The 15,560-nt window shown below is 32.4% G+C and overlaps 2 protein-coding genes and 1 long non-coding RNA gene across 3 annotated transcripts; 2 read left to right on the top strand and 1 right to left on the bottom strand.

The window, feature by feature from the left end:
* The first annotated feature begins 4,072 nt into the window (after positions 1-4,072).
* On the top strand, positions 4,073-7,765 carry LOC111205378. Its single transcript, XR_002657920.2, has 3 exons — positions 4,073-5,541; positions 5,655-5,799; positions 5,876-7,765. It is a non-coding gene; the product is annotated as an uncharacterized LOC111205378 (long non-coding RNA).
* A 2,682-nt stretch (positions 7,766-10,447) lies between these two features.
* Positions 10,448-11,442, top strand: LOC106446968 (glutathione S-transferase U7). Its single transcript, XM_013888808.2, has 2 exons — positions 10,448-10,842; positions 10,918-11,442. Exons 1-2 carry the CDS (start codon positions 10,522-10,524, stop codon positions 11,272-11,274), a joined length of 678 nt encoding a protein of 225 aa, XP_013744262.1. The 5' UTR covers positions 10,448-10,521; the 3' UTR covers positions 11,275-11,442.
* A 62-nt stretch (positions 11,443-11,504) lies between these two features.
* On the bottom strand, positions 11,505-12,976 carry LOC106446967 (metal tolerance protein B-like). The gene is made up of 2 exons (XM_013888807.3): positions 12,680-12,976; positions 11,505-12,598 (listed from the first exon to the last, which is right to left on the bottom strand). Exons 1-2 carry the CDS (start codon positions 12,740-12,742, stop codon positions 11,537-11,539), a joined length of 1,125 nt encoding a protein of 374 aa, XP_013744261.2. The 5' UTR covers positions 12,743-12,976; the 3' UTR covers positions 11,505-11,536.
* Positions 12,977-15,560: the final 2,584 nt, after the last annotated feature.

The raw sequence follows: 15,560 nt of genomic DNA, 5'->3' as shown, positions 1-15,560 counted from the left end.
CCACGAGAGAGGTCAAACAAGCAAAAGTGGGTTTACCCTAATTTTATTTTCATCTTTCCAACAGTTTTGTTTTCATCTTTCTTACAGTGTTTTATTTGAAATTAACTGCTCAAAGGGTGTCAAAGTTCAGGGAGTTATTGGCCCTTGCGCATCTCTCGAAAAGGTATCATTCAAAAGTGTGATGGGATCTTTGATTCATTAAGTTCGTTGTGATGAAGAAGTTTACTTTCTGATGATTGTTTCCGGACCATTATGAGCCTCTGATACTGGCATCGGTCAAGGGCCACACAAGCGCTTGGAAGTTTACTTTCTGATGATTGTTTCCCCCTCTCCGTCCATATGTTTGGTTTTTGAAATTGCTAAGAGGGAGACAGCTGATGTCGTTTTGCAGTCGCTGATCAATCAGTTATATTCCAGTTTTTAACATAGTAAGGGATCTGAAGCTTTCCATCTAAAATTGCAAGTTATGGACGGAGAGGGGGAAACACTTTGTACTTAAATGAAATTTATGTTTCTGTAGTTATCATCACTCAAATGGTCAAACAAGGCTCTGGGTTACAACTCTTTCAAGAAGATGGGTCATGGGAACTGAAAAATTACTGGCAAGTTTTGAGTAGTATGTTTTATGATATACAAGAAACTCTCTTGATTGGATTTGGCCTTTTTGTTTAGTCTTAAATCATTAGTTAGTCCTGTTGCGGTACAAACTCCACCGACGCGTCTGTGTTTAATACATCTAAAATATGTCAATCTCTTAGATATTCGAGAGGTCAAAGGAGGTTGCGGCTAAGGAAGTCGAGAGTCGCCCTCCTCTTCAGGCAGCAGATTCAACTTGAAGTTGTCATCAGATTCAACTTGAAGTTGTCCTCAAATTCAACTTGAAGTTGTCATCCTCGTCCGAGCTTCAATGTTCCTTTGCACAACTTTTTTCTTTTTATTATCTTAGCTGAACTGTTCATTGTTTTTGTATATTGTGTACTCAGCTCCATCTGTATACTCAGATCCATCATTACATTACAACATTCTTTGATGAAATACTACAGAGTAGTAGTTTCTAATGTTACAATCAGACTACGACTTTCTTTTTCCGCCAAGAAACTCCGTTGATCAGTGCAACTTGACACCTATTCACCAGATTTAACATAGATTAGAACTATGTTGTATTGATAGAAAGAAGAGATGATTATGTGGATGAAGAAGAGAGAAACACAAAGAACGAAGAGAAAAAAATCGTGGGAGTGGGAGGATGAGAAAAACATGGGAGAAAATATTCTTTGAGAGATTTAGGGTAGTTTTAGTTTAGATTTCAGAAACATCTTTAACTGAATATGGAAGTTTCCATATTTTACGGATTTGCCTAGAATATGTATACTACCTACGCAGAACACAGTAGAGTAGGTGGGAAACATATTCTTCCTATAGGCGTCATATAACGTAAAAGGTAGAACTATGGCACGTAATCTAACCAAGGTATATCGTTGAGTTGTGGCTATATGACGTTATCAAGCTATAGGTAGACTAAAGACATCTTTCTTGATTATAACGTAACAAATTCTAGATTTGTTAGAATATACAAGAAATGTTAGTTTACGTTATATATCCTTGATATATCTATGTTTAGAACTTAGTATCTGATTTATAGACAAAGTAGATAACCCGAATGATTATTCTAACTGTAACTAGAAGATAAAATAAAATATGATTCCACTTTTTTAAAAAAAAAATTTAAACATATATATTGTCATACTTATGTTTCAAATAGTTTTCATATTTTTTTACATTTTTAAAATTCAGTTTACTATTTTTTCAATAAAAAAGGGTAAAACATGTCCAGAATTGTAAAAAGAAGTTCAAAGTATCAATTTTTTTCTTTTTTTCCTTTTTTTTATAGGATCGTTAAAATTTGTTAAATCAATTGACTTTGTAGTATCTCCCTAACAACAAACAAAAAAAAAATGTACAGATCGACGGTTGTGAACATGCCACATGTTACACCCTTAATTTTTTTCTATGAGATCCTACGGCTAAACACATGCCAGGCACTTGTATGGGAAAACGGCTTATTCATGTCCGAACTATGAAGCTAGAGAAAATACATACCCAAACAATATTAACGTGCCAAAACATTCCTAAACTAAATAGGAATTTGAATTGCATACCTAAACTCATAATAAATAGCTAAAACATGCCTCGTAACTGACATGCGTCAGTCCATTTTAAAATATATTGATTTATTTTTTTAAATTATTATCTTTTAGTTTTTATCATTTTATTTGTTTGTATAGTGCCGCAAATAATTAAAATCATCAAATTGGCCTTATTTATAATTTCAAAATTGGAAATAAATTTTAATATATGGTGATATATAAAATAGAAATATTTTTTTATCAAATATATATTATTTTTAGTATTATTTCGTATTGAAATATTTGATACAAAAAAATTAAATAAATAGAAAACAACATAAAAACAGTATCATAATTTAAAGCCTGATTTAATATCACTCGTTCTTAAAGTTTATAAAATATTTTTTATATTTTCTTAGGTTATTTTAGTTGCAAATCTTATTATGTGCTAGCGTAATATATATAATATAAATAAAATTAAAAATTTGTAATTTTTGTTTGTAGTTATCAAAATCAATGTTAATTACACTAGGCATAATGTGTGCGATTGACCCTAACCTAGCGCCAAATCAATTATTTGGTAATTATACGAGAATTAATCGAGAAATAGTTTTGTAAACTTTTTGTGTATTATTAATATTACATACTAGTTTTGTAGCAAAATAAAAATAATGTAATATGGTCTAGTGGTTTTGTGCGATATTTGTTTTCTTGAGATGTTGCGTTCGAAACTATTTTTGGTTAACTAGCCATTCTTTTCTTTTTATTAAGTAAGGGTAATATTATTAAAGATCTCTACTGTAAAATCAAATTTCTAAAGAATATTTTTAGTTATGTTGATTAAAATTTGAATGACTATATTTGTAAAGAAAATTTTATATAAATATAAATTGAGTGGTATTTCTTGTAAATATTACATATGAGTAAGATTATTTATAATTAATTTCATGTTTTAATAAGGTAGATAACATACTTTGATAACTAAATTAATTAATATATTGTATATGATAACTATCTAAATTTCTGATAAATAATTAAATTTATTATTTAAATTTAATTAAAATCTGGTAAAAAAAATAAAATTGTACTTTTCAAATTAAAATTATAAATACGATAAATTTGATTATTTAAGTTATTTAAGGCATATTAACAAAAAATAGAAATATAGGGACTAAACTACAAAAAAAAATTTTAAAAATAGTCCAAATCATCATATAACCGGCTATAGGCATGTTTTAGCTATTTATTATGAGTTTAGGTATTCAATTCAAATTTTTATTTAGTTTAGGAATGTTTTGGCAAGTTAATATTGTTTGGATATGTATTTTCCCATGCTTCATAGTGCTGGCATGAATAAGCAGTTTTCCTGGCACTTGTATATATCTCTCAGCCGTTCCGATCTAACCCCAACTTAGCGAGAAAGTCTCCAACTCTCACCATGGGCGAATACAAGATCGAAGATTTCTCCAGTGAGTCCTCTCTCCATCTCTTATCCGATATTGTTTATATATATTCCATCTGTAAAATAATGGTTGATGGATCATGTTACCTATTGTTAGTACATATTCCATTTTGTAATTTGTTTATGCCTTGTCCGTTTTGTGAATCCGAGCAGAGCCTATCACACCCGTCGGAGGGGCTAAGACAGGCGTCTTCTGGAACGTCGAGGATTGCCCATTCCCTGTTGGTTTCAGTCCTGATATGATCTATCACAAAATTGAATCTGCTCTTAGCGAATGGTGTAATGTAGGTAACATGTCAATGTGGGCTTATGTTGATGAGGAGAAAGGGCATTGGTCGGGGAAGGGTGAGTTTCTGCGTAAGAAGACGTGGTAATGCAAAATCTACTTCCTTCCAGGAGGTGAATTATTTTATAAAAACACCTTTTTCTTATATATATCGTATATGTATGTAATATATGTCTCATGTATTTGCCAGGGGATAAACTCTTGAGAGATGATAGACTGTTACATGACATTCTTTTATGGCAAATGGACTCTCCTGTAGACCATCCTGATCCAGCAAATTTGATCGTAGTCTCAGATAAAGTTAGAGATCACACGTACTTATTCGAAACACTTGGATGTTTGAATACGAGATATTACAATGTTATGTTGGTAACTCCGACTAACCTACCACTAACCCCTGATTGGCCAGCATCGCTATTAGAGGAAGGCGCATACTGTTTTGGTAAGGAAACTTAAAGTGAAGATCCTAGTCCGATGCAGGTGAAGAAAACACCTGAGAGGTAGGAAGATCAGGGCTGGTACTGATTATGTGGACTAGCTAGCTGTGGATGTGCCCATTTTAGTGTAACTATCACAAACTCATTTTCATTTGAATTTCTATTATTTTAAACAGAAAATTCCTTCACTGATGGTTTGACCTTCTTGAGCAAAAGAATTTTCATGAATTTTAGTCAAGTGGTCACGACAGGAAAGCACAACAACTAGAAGAAACTACATATTAGTTTACAGTCAGTTTGCGTTCATATACGAACATACCCGACTCTTAGTTGAGTATATTGTTTATGTTTTCTCGTTGAACATGTGTCTCTTCCTTGAACATATGTGATTCTTCACGTAGAGTCTTTTGGTTGTCTATATATATATGAGACATTGCAAAGAGGAGAGAATCAATTAACACATCTAATTCATAACAAGAATAATTTGAGAGAGAAAGTAAAAACATTTGTGAGAGAAAAACACATCTATGTACACTTAGGGAAGTTTGTGAAACAGAGACACTAGAATGTAAAAACACATCTATATACACTTAAGGAAGTTTGTGAGAGTAAAAGTAAAACCATTTGTCACAAGTGGTTTATTATACATTTATATATACACTATAATGTTATTTTGAACGGTGACAAGTAAACACAATATTCATTTGTGAGATTTTTTTCCCTCACCTCAAGAAAAACACATCTATATACCACTGAATCATGTCTCTTTTATTATATTAATCTCCAAACTTGATAATGTGGCCATACTAATTTAGAAAAAGCTAATAAGAAAATGTTTATAATTTGTGTACTTAAAAATGAAAATATAGAAGGAAAGCTTTTAACATGTTTATATAAACAATATAATAAATTATTCAGGTGAGGATCGATTAATTTACCACAAACAACGCAATTTGTGTTGCAGACCCAATAGCGATTATTCCCAGAGTTTATAGCTTCTAGGTTCTAATATTATTATCATTTTTCAGAATCAGAATAATAAATTAGAGAATAATGGAAGATTTTTTTTTTGATAAATTGTTGATCACTTACTGATATGATTTTATTGGTAGTAAAGACGCACCAGTTTGTTTGTTAAGGAAGGTCCTCTCTCACCCGACCTAACCCTAACGTAGCGAGCAAGTCTCCAATTCGTAACAATGCCCGAAGCCAAGAGCGAATATTTCTCTGGTAAGATCTCTCTCCATCTCTGGTCGATCTAATCAATCTGTCATGATCATAGTAAAAGTGGATCGTGTAACCTATATTGTGACCTGTTTATGCCTTGTCCGTTTTGTCTATAGGCAATTGGACATTCGTCTTCTGGCTCACGGATGACTACCCAGTCCCTGTTGGTGTCGGGATTCATTCTATCCATAGTACTATCAACGCATCAAATGGGTTTTGATAAGGTGCAACCAATCCAGGAATATTGTGACAACGACAAACGTGAGTTCCTCATAACTCTTCTTCTCGTTTCTACTTATTGTATGTCTTATAAATCGAGATCTATGTTGATGTGTAGGGTATAAAGTTACGGCTTCTAAACAAATGGTTAGGGAAATGTTTGTTCGAGCAGGATCGATGTATGGTGAACCAGTAAATTTAGTGGTCATCGCAAAACAAAGCACAAACCCTGAGATGAACAGGGTTCTTCACTGTTTGAACTCCAGAAACAACCCTGTTCTCGTGGTCGAGCCGCCTGATGATGACACGGCGCGAGATAGTGTATTTCGTTCTGTAGACTCGCTAGTTGAGTGTACCCATGTTGTAGGTGGAGGAAAGACTACAAGGCCACAGAGTTATTGTTTTTGGTGATGATTCTGGTTCTGATTCTGATACTGATACTGATACTGATGCTTATCGGTGGAGGAAAAGAATGATCTATAAGCTGGAAGGCTAAAATGTCCTCCAGTGATTGTGGTTGCTGTCAAGTCTTTGGGATTAATGTATGATGTTTCATCTTTGTTCTGTTAAACTCTGTTTTTGTGTTTAAATGATTTTGCAGCTTTTTCTAAAGCTCTGCTCAACCTAATGCATTCTTTAATTTCTCCAAGAATTTTCAGAGGGCACTTCACAACTGTTATCAAATATCTTTATAATAGAAGAAAATAATTATTGGGCATGGTTAACTTGGATGTGTTTGTATGTGTACTGCAAGTGATGCTTTGGATATGCTTAGTTTAGGTTCTTGAGTGTAACAGAGCCTTCTTTGCTTGGAGATGGTGGAGAGCTTCTTATTGGCAAGAGCACGTGCTAATTGTTCCTTAAAACTCAAGAAAACAAATAGCTTTAAATGCGAATATGTGCTTTGGTTCTCACACACAGTTACTAGTGTTTAAGGGGAAACTGTGTTTGTAATCTGCTGGTATCTTCAAGCATAGAATTGTGTATATAGAGCTCCATAATGTCATGTAAACTTAGTCTTACGGTTCATGAGTTCCTCTTCATTTGATTCTGTTTCTTATACAGTCTTTCATCAATTGCAAAGAATTGTCCTCATTCACAGAAAGTGGAAAATGTATAGATGCTCTTTACTCGATTAAAAGTATTTATATGTGATATTGTATATTGTCATTTCTTCCTTATTTTGCTTCCTAGTTTTTAAAGATTGTATTGTACATTTAAATCTCAACAATGATAGGAAGGTGAAGACTCTGCCAATCATGTGAACCAGCAGATGTGTTTCAGCTGTACATGCAGTTATTGCACGTGGTTTATCAGCTTCTTCTGACACTTCTTTTCCAGTATAGTACATAGAGAGGGAAATATTGTATTTCATCAAATGTGCAACATAGGGAATATATATATAAAGTGGTATACCTGGACTGGATCTTCTGCTCAATATGATGTGTTATCAGAAGCATTCTTACTTCTTAATTGGGTTCTACAAATGTGGAGGCCGCCATCAAGAACCAAGATGCAAGTTTCAGTGGAGAATTTTTCGCTGTGATTCCATCAGCATCTGTAGATAAGTCTGAGGAGTTTAGTCACAGGTTCTAACAGCTTTGTTTCCTCAACATCAACTTCACTTGATTGATCATCTTCATCAAATAGGTTACTTAAGATGAAGTAAGAGAAATAGAGGAAAGAAAAGGAACTGAGTCGCCTGATGCTCTGGCAATAGAATACACTTTTGGTTATGTTCGAAAACGTTAAACAAAATTAAGAAGTTTAGATATATTTAAAGAAATTAATTTTCATTTTTAAATTGAAAGATTTGATCGGATTTTAATAAAAACAAGATATTGACCCGCGCTTAGAAAACGCGGATTTATTTTTGAAATTAAATAAATTCTTCTTGTATAATTTCTATATTAGATAATGTATAGGTTTGGAGACATTTGTCCGGATGCACTGAATCGTACCAAACTGGATTTTTTAAAAAAAATTAAGATGAATTTCATAAATAACCGAGTATATCATATATCTTTGGAACCAAAAAATAGAAACCGAACTGAAAACCAAATGAGTATTTAAAATTTTAAAATACAAATTATATACCTACAAATATTAATTATATTTAATTTCTAAATAACTAAATATCCTAAAAATACTATTTATAAACCAAATTATGCAAAACAAATTAATGGCTCGAATATTTTTTATTCAAATAATTAACATTTAATTATTTATCCTATATTTTTTCCAAACAATCTAAGATATCCGATTTAAAGCGCAAGACATTTTACATTTGTGAAAATTTCAATAAAACGTATCATATGCATTGTTAGAATTTTTAAAGTAAATAAACATGTTCTATTTAAATCAGTCATTTTTTACTAATTCCATTTAAATCTCTAACTCGTTTAGACCCATTTGATATTTTGTATGATAAGATTAATCATCTAGTTCATATATAAGATTCTTATATTTGAGAGGATTCTTCATTACAACATATATTAAACATAACTAAACCATTAAAAATTTTATACTATTAATGGAACTATATGTGATAATGATCACGTCATCATGTGTAAACATGTTTAAATAATATATCATATATTCATGGGAATTTATTGTTAAAGTAATTATATAATAAATTATGGGAGAATAATAAATGAGTTCACTTAAATTATGTAAAGGATTTATATAGTTAGAGAAATATAAGGTAAGACCAAAAAAAATAGTTAAGTCTAATGAAATGATTCAACAACTTTGTTTAAGTAGATTTTTTAAGAATCCTTCTGCTTTAATAGTATAGATTTACACTATTTAAAGATAACATTGAATTCTCTGTTCTCCTTTAGTAAAAGAGTTATTCTTGGGTTCACCCCCTAAGTAAACCTATAGGTTCACCAACCAATAGTTTTTAAATATTTGATACTTGATATCTTTTAAATAAAGAAACAAAATTGAATTTCAAAATTAGATTATATTTTTAAAATAAAAAATAAAAAATACATAAAAATAGTTACAAAAAAAAATTAATATTGTTAAGCCGTCAGCAAAATACTAAACCCTATACCCTAAATCTTAAACCCTAAACCCTAAATTTTAAACCTTAAACTTTGGATAAACCCTAAACCGTTGGAAAATCTTAAACCCTAAATAATACATTAAAAACTAAATTTTAATAATACTAAACCCTAAACCCTTGGATAAACTCTGAACCCTTGGATAAATCATAAACTCTAGGGTTTAATTTTTAATATTTTTGATTTATTGTTTATGATTTATCCAAAGGTTCAGGGTTTATCCAAGGGTTTAAGGTTTAGTGATTACGATTTAGAGTTTAGTGTTATTAAGATTTAGTTTTAATGTATGATTTAGGGTTTAAGATTTAACCAAAGGTTTAGGGTTTATCTGAAAAATTATGGTTTATCTGAAAAATTATGGTTTATCCAAAAGTTTAGGGTTTAGGGTTTAGGATTTAGGATTTAGGGCATAAGGTTTAATATTTTGCTGACGGCTTAATAATATTAATTTATTTATTTTTTTGTAATTATTACTATTTTTATGTACTTTTATTTTTATTTTAAAAATATAATCTACTTTGGAAATTCAATTTTGTTTCTTTTTTAAAAGATATCAAATATCCAATACTTAAACATTATTGATTGGTAACATCTTAGGGGATGAATCCAAAAATAACTCTTGGTAAAAAATCTTCTAAACGATATTTTGAACAAAAACAAAGTAAAAAAACTATATGGTGTCAAAGAAAAAAAAACTATATTAGAAAGACCAACAAAATTTGGGGGTGGGAGGGAAAGGCGAGGAAACGGTTAACCGCAGAGACCAATCTGGTTTCAACAGAACCACCTAACAAACCAACCCGCCCAACCCAATGGGTCTACATGGAGATGAGCCTCTTATGAAACCATCGACGTTTTTTAATTATTATTCGGGGGAAACGCCGGCCAAAGACCCCCCAACAGCTTAAAATCCCCAGTTTTACAGGGACGGTTCAGGGTTTAGATGGGAATAAGCAGACACATCTCCTGGGGCCCACCCCATTGCCTTATTTGACCAAAGCCTTGCCTATTTAAACAATTGAGAAGAACCTCTTCTGTCCGATGTGGGACAAACTCCTAAGCATTTTTGAAGACAAAAGGTGCATTTATTTAAGTTTCAATTTCAATGCACTGTTTCGTCACTAGTGACGTCAACACCAAAATCAAACCGAATTAATTAAACCAAAACCTATCAACCGTCTGAATTTTTTTATAATCGTAAAAAACGAACCTAGACCGTTATATGCATTGTAACTTGTAAGCAAATATTCAACTACAATTTTGGGTGTAATGCATTTTTTATGGTTCCTAAAAAAAATTTCCATTTACAAAGAATTGTTTTTCTTTTCCATTTTTTTTCGTTCTTTTTGGTTTGGACAAATATAGAACAAATTTGTTCTTCACTGAAATTGAAAAGATTATTTTCATTTTCATTTTTCTATTTTTTTTTCTATTCATTTTTAATGTTCTTATAATAGTCACCGATTAGAATTTATTTAATATTTTACCCGAGAAAAAAAACTACAATTTTATCAAACCGAACTTAAAATAAACCAGATTACGAATGTGAACATATTAGTAAACCGGATTGCACATGCTCTAGTTAAACTCACATCACGTTGACTTTGCTACCGCAATGATCAGAACTCTATAAGTAAAAGCCAAACTCAAGAAATCAAGAGGCAAAGCTTACAGTGAGCTAAAGAGAGAGACAATGGCGGAGAGGTCAGAGGAAGTGAAGCTACTCGGGATGTGGGCAAGTCCTTTCAGCCGCCGGGTCGAGATAGCTCTCACCCTCAAAGGTTTACCATACGAATTCTCCGAGCAAGATATCGCCAACAAGAGCCCTTTGCTACTCCAATCAAACCCGGTTCACAAGATGATTCCGGTTCTTCTCCATAATGGTAAACCAATCTCCGAATCACTCGTGATCCTTGAGTACATCGATGAGACATGGCAAAACAATCCAATCCTGCCTCAAGACCCGTACGACAGAGCTATAGCTCGTTTTTGGGCCAGATTCGTCGATGAACAGGTATGATGAGGTTGACTTCTAAATTTCAAATATTAATAACCGGTTTAGTTTTTAACCGGTTATAGCGAATATCAGATTTATGTGACGGCGATGAAAGTGGTGGGGAAGGTCGGAGAGGAAAAAGACGCGGCGGTGGAAGCGACCAGAGATTTATTGAAGTTGATGGAGAAAGAGCTTGTGGGTAAAGACTTTCTCGGTGGGGAAAGCTTGGGGTTCGTGGACATAGTTGCAACTTTGGTGGCGTTTTGGCTGATGAGAACGGAAGAGGTCGTTGGAGTCAAGGTTGTTCCGGTGGAGATGTTCCCAGAGATTCACAGATGGGTGAAGAATCTGTTGGACGTTGATGTCATCAAGAAATGTATCCCTCCTGAAGATGAACATCTCAACTACATAAGAGCTCGCATGGATAGTCTCAAGCTCAAATCGGTTTGATGATAACGATTATATATATAATTAAGTTCAATAAATCAAAGAACCTCTTTGTTCATGTTTGAATCTTGTTTTGTGTGTTGAGATATCATTATCAGTTCTTGTGTTGTGTACGTAAGAGTTCTTTCAGAAACCTGTCTGAATGAGGAAAAGTTTGAGATTACTTTGTCACTTATGGGTCCGAATAGCAACATGCAGAATAACTGCGGTGCGGTCGTTATAGTTATAAGAAATGCATATGTATATGTATATTTACTCTCTTTTGCTATTCAACCTGAACTGTTACATGATGAATCCCACAAGTTTTCCTACAGAAATTTCTTACATCATGAATAATCTCTAAGGAACTAGCTCCGGGTTCGGGCAAGATATGGCACGACAATACAATTCTCCCAACTGTTATCTCCCAAACATGAAGATCATGAACAATCTTAACTCCACTGATACGCCTGAGCCCTCTCTCGAGCTTCTCTATGTCTAAATCGCGCGGTGCACGCTCCATTAGTATACCAAATATGTTCTTGAGCATTGGAAGAGTGGCAGCAAGAGCAAAGGCAGAGAAAACAAGAGTGCATATCAAATCAACCAAAACCCATTTGGGCTTCACCCAAATTATGCCTCCACCTATCATAACACCAAGTGACTGAATCATATCCGCCATCGCGTGTAGATAAGCTCCTTGTATGTTAATGTTCATCGCCTTCGACGACGGTTTCTCCTCAGTACCACCTTTTAAAGGATCCATCTCCTCATCTTCCTCCTCGTGAGAATGTTGATGATGATGATTATGGTGGTGGTGGCTATGGTTGTGTCCTAACCAAATGACCATAACCAAGTTCATGAAAAACCCGAAAGCCGAGATCCCAAACATGATTTCACCATTAACCTCTCTGCTTCTGGTAAGAAGTCTTTGAATGGCTTCGTATATTATAACTCCAGAGACAAGCCATATGAGCTGAACAGACAAGAAAGCTGCTAAGACCTCAAGACGTTTGAACCCAAACGAGTTTCTAGGATTCGCTTCCCAGCTCGAGACCTTGATCGCCAGTAAAGAAACACATAGACCCGCCACGTCGGACAGCAGATGCGCAGCGTCCGTCATCACCGCGAGGCTATTGGCCTTGTAACCTCCAACGATCTGTACCGACATAACGATCAGATAAATACAGATGAGGCTGGTTAGTCTTTGGATCGATTCTTCGCGTTCTCTCGACTCGGAAACGCAATGTTCTTGCCTCGTAAAGGCGCAAGACAGAGGAATGGCTTCCTCTGTTTCTTCACAGCCATCGTCGGGTTTCGAGATACGGATGTGTTCCAATTCCATAAGCTGTTAATCAACGGCTAACGTTAGAGAAGGAAAACAACGTTTTGATCTTTCTTGTGAATTTTAACGTTCAAGAAAACGAACCTGAGAATCAGACGAAGAGGCGAACGGGATATTGTCTTCTTCTGATGAAATCTTGAATGTCATGAATTTATCTTATTGTTAGAGATAAAAGACATAATAATCCTAAGAAACAAAGAGAAGAAAAAGTACTGATGATCCAGCAATACGGGGGAGAGAAGAAAATGGAACTTAAAAGAGTTTATAGATGTCTCAAAATGTAGGTAACGGTCGTTAAATTTAACGGAATGTGGAATTTTCTTTTTGTTTAATGGAATCTTTTAAAGGGTTAAGTCGTTGTGGCTTGTGATTGTTGAAAACGAATAATCTTTTTTTTTTTCTTTAATGGGGAATAACGAAAATGGCGATAAATATAAATATATGTTGCCTTTGGGGTGTGTTTTATGCAGCTTATGCTATTATTGTATTTTTAAAGGTGGCATCGAACAAAATGGACCGATACAATTCAACTAACTTTCTTGGATCTAATGTATTTTTTTCTTGGATCTAATGTTATATATTTTTTTAAACGACTTTTAAATACAAAATTGAGGACACTTTATATGTTATATTTTTCTTATATGTTAGACTTTTTCTTATATGTTATATTTTGAATTATATGTTATATTTTGAATTTTTTAAAACGACTACAAAATGTAAGTTTTCCTTAAGTATACGACTACAACACTAAAATGACATGTATCAGTTCGATGGTTGATTTGAAAGCTTTCAAAACTATATGTAAGATAAAAGTCAAAATAATTTAACTGTGAAAACAATACTGTTCACTTTTTCAAGAATGTGTTCGAGGGAAAAAATAAGGTTTTTATGTCATAATTTGTTTAATGTTCACTAGAGAACATTATATTAACCTAAAATATAAGAATTGTGTATTTGTTTCCCTAAATAAAAGCTGCGAAATTGCCTAATATGATTTACATATATATGACAATTAATGATTATGAATAATAAAGATTTGATAACAATTTTTGCATCTTTTTCATTTTGTTTAATTTTATATTATTAAAAAAAAATAAACAATCACATTAATCATATAATAAAAAAATTAGATTTTTTCTTATATGTTATATTTGGAATTTTTTTAAATGACATTAAATTATAAAAATGACGAAACGTTATATGTTTTTTTTTTTAAAACGACTTTAAAATACAATAATGAGGACACCTTATATGTTATATTTTTTTTATATGTTAGATTTTTTCTTATATGTTATATTTTGAATTTTTTAAAACGACTTTAAATTACAAAAATGTAAGTTTTCCTTAAGTATACGACTAAAAACATTAAAATGACATGTATCAGTTCGATGGTTGATTTGAAAGCTTTCAAAACCATATGGAAGATAAAAGTCAAAATAATTCAAATGTGAAAACAACACTGTTCATTTTTTTCAAGAATGTGTTCGATGAAAAAAATAAGGTTTTTATGTCATAATTTGTTTAATGTCCAATCCGATCAACCCATGATGTATTAATTATAGTTTTGTTCCATCATTTTTAATAAAAATTGATCTGATCCAGCGGAAAGAAATTATATAATAACAACAAAAAATATTGTATATATATAAATAAAATGATCAAATATATAAAAACATTATCGATAATATGTAGAAATAAACTCACCCTGCACAAGGCGCATGTATTATCCTAGTGTATTAGTATAGTGTTAGACTATTAGTTAGTAAAGCCGTGTTGTTTTTTCGTGTCTTTGTTTTCTTATGACTTGGCTGAAGTCAGAAAGAAAGGTAGTCTAGACTTTGAATAAAATACTTCTTCTATTCGTTTTTCCGTTGGGACCAAAATTAGCATTTGGTATCAGTGCAGTTTTTTTCTTTTTACTTGTTATCCTCAAAGTTTCACCATTTCATCAATAAAAAACAAGAAAACAATTCAAAGAAGAAAGTCTTGAGTGTCAATCAAAACGTAAGCTAAATAACTTGTTATTTTCTATTTCTTTTGTTTTTCTGATTATATATGAAAAGAGGCAAAATAACTTGGAAAGAAAGGAAATCTAGACTTCATTCAGGTGTATCTAGGCAAAAGCTCAGGCGGTTGTGCAAAAAATTAAGAATCTGATTCAGCTTTCGCTTGGATCCAATTTTGAGGGCTCAACGACTTCCTCATTCCGGCAAAGTTTCTTTGTCTACTTGTTTTTCCATTTCTGTTTGTATTTTAATATGCATCTCCAACATTATTACTTTATTTCTGTAATATTCTTCTAAAATATAATTATAAATTACTATTCTTTCCTTTACATTTAAAGAAAGAAATAACAATTTCTATTTTTACTATATTTTAAGAAATGGAGTACTATTTTAAAGTAAAACACTAGAGTAAATTCCATATAGTATAGAATTTATTTATTATAAAAGTAAAATACATTAAAGATGATGATAAATACATTAAAGATGATGATATAGATAGTAAGTTTTTTTTTTTTGATATAGATAGTAAGTTAGTGAATAGCAATTACGTTGTGGGCCTTTGGGCTTCAACTTGTGTATTTTTTAACCCAGTTTTAACTTGCATTTTCAGGCTGATTATGAAATAAAATCGGTAAATATATAAAAAGGTTGGAATCGATTTCTTACTAGGGAAAGTGTAAAGATGTGTCTAAATATATAAACCGTGAAGTTTGGATTCTAAACTAAAATTACTGGATTGAGCTTAATGTGCTTATTCCAAATCCTAAAGCCGTCAGATAAGAGATCGCCATTTCTATGGCGAAAACTATCCATTTACCTCCAAAAGCTTCAAAATAACAATACTCCAAAAGGTAAATCTTTTTTTTCTTAACTTATATAGTGACACCACATGCGTGTTTCTTACATTTCCTGCTTCAGGTTTAGCTAGCTCTTGGTTCTATGTACTTAGAATTAAGGGC

The sequence above is a fragment of the Brassica napus genome, chromosome C4, assembly GCF_020379485.1.
Source record: "Brassica napus cultivar Da-Ae chromosome C4, Da-Ae, whole genome shotgun sequence".
Lineage (NCBI taxonomy): Eukaryota > Viridiplantae > Streptophyta > Magnoliopsida > Brassicales > Brassicaceae > Brassica > Brassica napus.
The sequence above is the reverse complement of the archived record's forward strand: the minus strand, read 5'-3'. Positions and strand labels throughout refer to the sequence as shown.